Source organism: Mesocricetus auratus, unplaced genomic scaffold (assembly GCF_017639785.1).
Source record: "Mesocricetus auratus isolate SY011 unplaced genomic scaffold, BCM_Maur_2.0 Super-Scaffold_100038, whole genome shotgun sequence".
Taxonomy (NCBI): Eukaryota; Metazoa; Chordata; class Mammalia; order Rodentia; family Cricetidae; genus Mesocricetus; species Mesocricetus auratus.
In genome coordinates, this window is record NW_024429216.1 from 10,135,599 (window position 1) to 10,142,079 (window position 6,481).

Sequence of the window (6,481 nt, forward strand, 5' to 3'; positions counted from 1 at the left end):
ACCCCACAGTGACACACTTCCTCCTACAAGGCCACACCTCCTGATAGCACCCTTTGGGGACCTTTTACTTCCAAACCATCACATTCCACTCCCTGGCCCCCAAAGGCTTATAGCCATATCATAATGCAAAAAAAAAAAAAAAAAGTATTCAGTCTAGCTTCAAAAGTCCACATAGTCTATAATAGTCTCAAACTTGTTTCAAAGTCCAAAGTCTCTTCTGAGACGCATGGCAATCTCTTAACTATAATCACCCTGTAAAAATAAAAATAAAAAACCAGATTGCACACTTACAAGATATCATGGCACTGGATATGCGGTTACCATTCCAAAATGCAGGGAAGGGAGCATAGCAAGGAAATGCTGGACCAAAGCAAAACCGAAAACCGCTGGGCAAACTCCAACTCTGCGTCTCCATGTCTGACGTCAAATCACTCCAGATCTCCAACTCTGTTCAGCTTTTTTTTCCCCCCTGCAACACACTTCTCTTGGGCTGGTTCTGCTCCCTGTTAGCTGCTCTCCCTGCAGGCCTCCTGTGACCCTGGCACCTCTAACATCTTGTGTTCTCCAAGGCAACCCAGGATTCACCTTCACGACTTCATGCAATGCCTCTCTAGGCCTCCATGAAGGGACACCCCCAACATATGCGTGGCCTCAACGGCTCTAGTCCATAACTGCTTTCTTCTATCCTTAACTCTAAAGCCAGAACCACGTGGCCAAAGCTGCCGAGGTCTGCTGTTTGCTGGGACTGCAACGCGGCCCCTCCCTACCACAACGTCTTCGCCGGCTTTCTGTCTTTCACTGCCTGAGCTGGGCTGTCCTGACACTCGCTCTGTAGACCAGGCTGGCGTCAGACTCCGAGATCTGCCTGCCCTGCCTTCCCGGTGCTGGGATTCAGTCAGTGCTCTTAACCGCTGAGCCCAATATTCTCAGGTCTTTAATGCCAGCATTAGGGAGGCAGAGGATTTCTCTGAGGTGGAGGCCACCTTGCTCTACAGAGTGAGTTCCAGGACAGCCAGAGCTACATAGTGAGACCTTGTCTTTAAAAAAAAAGAAAGAAAAAAGAAAAGAAAAAAAGAGCCGGACGTTGGTGGCGCACTCCTTTAATCCCAGCACTCGGGAGGCAGAGACAGGTGGATCCCTGTGAGTTCAAGACCAGCCTGGTCTACAAGAGCTAGTTCCAGGACAGGCTCCAAAACAATACAGAGAAACTGAGTCTCGGAAAACCAGAAAGAAAGAAAGAAGGAAAGAAAGAAAGAAAGAAGGAAAGAAAGAAAGAAAGAGAATGGAAGAAGAAAACATTGATTGGACACTCAGCAATTTGTAAACACTTCCCATTGATAATTTAATACCAAGGGACTTCCATTTTTCTAGATGAGAACCCAGAAATGTGAAGCACCTTATTCATGGTTTCCTGACTAGAGGAACAGAGTCCAGTACAAACTCAGCCCCACCAAATAACTCCTGTGGCCCGGGACTAGCCAGACCTTGTAGGTTGTCCCGCTGAGGACTTTTATGGGCACACTTCACAGCCGTGTCAGTGCTGGGCAGGCTATTGCTCTGTGGCCCCCTGGAAGCAGGCCAAGAAGTCCGTGTCACCCTTGGCTTGGCACTCCCGGACCACCCAGGTTAGGGAGGGGAGGCAGTTGGCACCAGATGCTGGGCGTAGCTGGAGACTCGAGTCACCCAGTGGTGAAGGGTGCCTAGAGTTCTGTGCACATTCTTTTGGGTGTCACCCAGCTCCCTGAGCCCAGAGTCCTGGCCCCTGTCCTCTCTGGAAGGAATAGCCAGACTTTCTGTAAACACTTGGAGGAATGGAATCAAATCGACCCAGAGCTTTTGAAACTGTTCCCAGAGGTTGAACTCAGACTAACTATGGAATTCTCACTACAAGGCTAGAGAGACGTCTCAGTGGCTGGAGGCAGCTGCAGCCTAGCCTGAAGACCCACACTCAAACACATCCACATACGACAGATAGTAAATACGTATAATAAACTTAGGGGAGGAAACAACAGGGACATTAACAAAAAAGACACAGGGCGTGGCTGTGCATGTCTGTCTCAAGCACTTGCGAGGCGAAGGCTTGAGGTTCACCAATTCAAGGTCATCCTCGGTTATGTAGGGAGTTCGAGGCTAGCCTGGGCTACTTAAGATCCGTCATTCCCCCCTCCCCCAAAAAAAGAGGGATGCGCATGCAGTCAGTCACCGTGGGCACCACCCCATGCCAGCTGCGGGTCTGGTCTTCTGGCTGATCACTTCGCGATTGCTCACGAACTCGCCAGCTGGGGGATGCATTCACTCCTTCCTTCCACGATGTTTCCCTCCGCCCCATCCCTCTGCAGCCTCTTGCTGGCTGTGACTGCGCATGAGTGCCGACCCCCGGATGGTTGGAGGGGGTGGAAGTGAGGTTGGGCCCCCGCCGCTTATCCGGCTTCTTCCCTCCCTCGTTCCCTTGGGCGTGGTCTCCCGTGGTTCACAGGGAGGAGTAGCCGAGACGGGAAGGTTCCGGAGCCCCACCCCTGGGGAGTGGCCGCCCTGCAGGTGAGGAGGGCGGAGCAAGGTCCTGGTCCCGTGGAGATAGACTGCGGGCTAGACTCGAGGGTCTCTCCGTGGACCGTAGACTCGGCTCCGGGTGCCCTGGTTCTTGAGGAGTGCATGCGATGGCAAATGTTTGGGACTCTCTCCAGTGAAAAGTCCATTCCTTCTGTTTCTCCAGGTCTCTTTCTGCCCTACGAGGTTTCCACTTCTACACCAGGGATGAGATTTAGCGAGCTGAAGGACGGAGTAGACACGGCCTTATTTATGAACTGAAATTAAAGGCAGGGTAAAGACCCCTTTTCCACTTGAAGAGCCTCACCTCTGAGGACTGTGTGGCCAAGGGCTCGCCCACGGAGCCCAAAGACCCGCCCCTGGGTTTGGGTGGCCCGGCCACTGACTGTGGTCCATTTTGTATAGCCCCGCCCCTCCCAGGTTTAGTCCACTCCGAAATAGCCCCCACACCCCCACCCAGCAGAAAGATGATCTCTTGGTTTGATTTGCATAACCCCTCCCAGTGTGAGCTTAGGCTCGACCTCCCAACCCCGCTGCGCTCTTGAGTCAGGATCAGACTTAACCAAAACCCTGGTCCTAACTCACTGACCTTCTGACTTTAGGGTCCCACCCCACCTCCATGAACTTGGTAATCACCGGCATCACCCCGCCCTCTGCCCTGCTGCCCCTGGGTTCCTCTGCCAGCAAGATGCTGGGTGGAAGCGTGAAGTCTGAGGCCAGGGTCTCGGAACCTCCTAGTCCCACTTACCAGGATCCGGTGACCAAAGGAGGTGAGAGCAGCCGGACCTGTACAAAGGGATCATTCCCAGGACTGACAGCTGAGAAGAACCAATGTTAAGACCATTCGGGTTTACCCACCGCACCCCGCTTGCGCTCGCTCGCAGCAGGTTGTAGGGGACCTCCCCCCCCCCACAATCTGGCTGGACCTCCCATTTGCTGGAGCTCAGGAAATTACAGGAGGTACATAGGGGATAGTGTAGGATTATGGGGTAGTAAGTACTGGAAATGAACACTCTACTAGGTTGCAGGACCAAGGTTAGCAACTCTTTCGGATGCTCAAGATAGAACGTGTGGTCCTTAATGGGACACCAGTGTGACACTTGCCTGTTCAGACTCTTTCAGATGCCCCTCTAGTATTAAGAGACAGCAGAGCCCGGCATGGTAGTGCACGCCTCTAATCCCAGCGCTGGAGGATCTCTGAGTTTGGGGCCAGTTTGGTCTGCACAGCGAGCTCCAGGACAGCCGGGGTTGCATAGTGAGACCCTGTGTCAGAGCCTGGCCTGCGCCCAGGGCATGCCTGTTACCAGAAGCTCATCAGCTGTCCTGTCCCCCAGCCCCCCACCAGGACCTGCTGAAACCCAGCCAGCCCGATGCCCCAGTGCCCACACCGCTGCCCGGACTGCCCCAAGGCTTTCTCGTACCCGTCCAAGTTGGCCACGCACCGGCTAGCGCACAGCGGAGCTCGCCCACACTCCTGCCCGCACTGCCCCAAGGCCTTCGGCCACCGCTCCAAGCTAGCCGCACATCTTTGGACACACGCGTCCGTCCATCCCTACCCGTGCCCCGATTGCCCCAAGTCTTTCTGCCACCCCTCCAAGATGGCGGCCCACTGCCACATGCACCACACCACCGACGCCCGCCCTTACCCTTGCCCGCACTGACCCAAAGTGTTCTCGTCCCCCTCTAAACTGACGGCCCATCGCCTGTGTCACGACTCCCCCACCGAGCCCAGCAGCCAGACCACTGGCCACCATCGATGCTCCAGCTGCGACCAGGCCTTTGGCCAGAGACGCCTCCTGTTGGTTCATCAACGCAGTCACCACCAGCCACGAGGGCCAGGGAAAAAGGGAGTCTGTCAGCCTGCCCTCTCTGACTACATCACGTGTCAATAAAGACCTGGAATGTCTTTTGGGAGGGGGGTTGTTGTTTTTCGAGACAGGGTTTCTCTGTATTGTTTTGGAGCCTGTCCTGGAATTTGCTCTGTATACCAGGCTGGCCTCGAACTCACAGAGATCCACCTGCCTCTGCCTCCCAAGTGCTGGGATTAAAGGCATGCACCACCAACGCCCAGCTGAGACATGGAATTTCTTTTTGTTTGTTTGTTTGTTTGTTTGTTTTCGAGACAGGGTTTCTCTGTATTGTCTTGGAAGCTGTCTTGGAACTCGCTCTGTAGACCAGGCTGGCCTCGAACTCATAGAGATCCACCTGCCTCTGCCTCCCGAGTGCTGGGATTAAAGGCATGTGCCACCAACGCCCGGCGAGACATGGAATTTCTAAGCCGTGCTATATGTGTAGACTTCCCTCTAACAGGGAGAAAGACAGGGTCTTGATACGTGTAGCCCAGACTGGTCTGAAACTCTGCCCTCTCGTGGAGACCTTTCAAATCCCAGGTTCCAGTTATGTGCCCCCGGGCTCAGTTGGGATTGGCTATAATGGAATGTGATTCAGACGACTGGGAAAAATTCTATTCATGTGGAGAGGCAGGTGTCATCAGGTTGGCGATGGGTTCAAACCTTGACCCTGGAGTTGTAGTGACACTGGTGCTGCCTACTCCCCTACACACACACACACACACACACACACACACACTCACACACACACACATGCATGCATGCACGCACACACGCACACATGCACGCACACACGCACGCACGCACGCACACTGTATGGCAAAGGTAAAAATCCTGCTGGCATCTTGGGTTGGTGAGGCACACGGGCTCTTTGCTCACTGCTAAAAGTAACTTGGTGCCTCTGCCTCGGCCACGCTTGTTTGTTGCAGGGATTTGTCCGGGACCCTCAAGCCTGTGATGAAGGCAGTAGGGAACAGCACTGTGCTGTGACCACACTGGGAACACCATCGGGGTCAGTAAACAGGGGAATGTGTGGCTGTAGGAAAGAGGCCAGCACTGTGTATACAAAGTGCCCTGAGCATAGGAGGTGACAGAGGCCAAGACACAGGACAGACCCCCAGCAGCGATGCTGGAGTGCCTCTGGATGTTTGGGGAACCTCAGACAAGGCTTGTAACTTCTCAGGTGTGCTATCTGGGAGATAGGACTTCGTGCCCTGTGTTTGTGGGGTTTTATTTATTTTTTGGACAGGGTCTCACGTCTCCAGGCTGTCCTTGAATTTACATGGCGCTGGGGATTGAACCGGGGCCTCATGAATGCCAGGCAAGCAATACACGTGCAGCACACACACTCTTCAGTGGGTTGGTTTTGTTTATGTGTGTCTGAGCGTTTTGCCTGCATTTAAATATATGTACCACCTGGTGCCTACAGAAATGACCAACTCCAAGGTCAGGTCTCCTGGAACATTCGAGATGGCTGTGAGCTACCCTGTGGGTCCTAGGAGCAGAACGCTGGCCCTCCGCACAAGCAACAAGTGCTCTTAACCACAGAGCCATCTGGTAAGCCCCAGTAAATACACCTGCCCCCGCCCCTCTGAACTGCCTGGTCATCTTTTTCCTTTACTTTTTTAAAAAGATATGGTCTATGTAGCCTTGGTACTCACTATGTAGAACAGGCTGCCTTCAACTCCAGAGACCTGTTTCCTTCTGTCTCCCAAGTGCTGGCATTAAGTGTGTACCACCATACTTGCTCCCTTATTTGGTGTTTTAAGGTAATTCTTACTCTGTAGCCCAGGCTGGCCTTAGGTTTATGGCAATTCTCCTGCCACAGCCTCTTGAATGGGGACGGCAGGTGTTTGCCAACACTCCTGGCGTAACAGGGTTGCTGTGGGAGAGGTAGCTGTCATGGCAGAACAAGTCAGGTATGCATTTGAAGTCTAGAATCTGTAAGGATGAGGGAATTGGGGCTGCCTACATCTGTGTTCTATAGATCTGAATTAAACACCTGTTGTGTGTTGAGCCCCGTCTGGGGCACTAAGGATATAACAGTGCAGACCTGGTCTAGAGACAGTGGACACTAATCAAAC

General features: G+C 53.3%; 1 protein-coding gene across 1 annotated transcript; it reads left to right on the forward strand.

Moving 5' to 3' along the window:
- The first annotated feature begins 3,235 nt into the window (after positions 1-3,235).
- On the forward strand, positions 3,236-4,439 carry Znf575 (zinc finger protein 575). Its single transcript, XM_040734253.1, is given in 2 exon segments — positions 3,236-3,317; positions 3,910-4,439. Coding segments are annotated over 2 exon segments (612 nt in total).
- Positions 4,440-6,481: the final 2,042 nt, after the last annotated feature.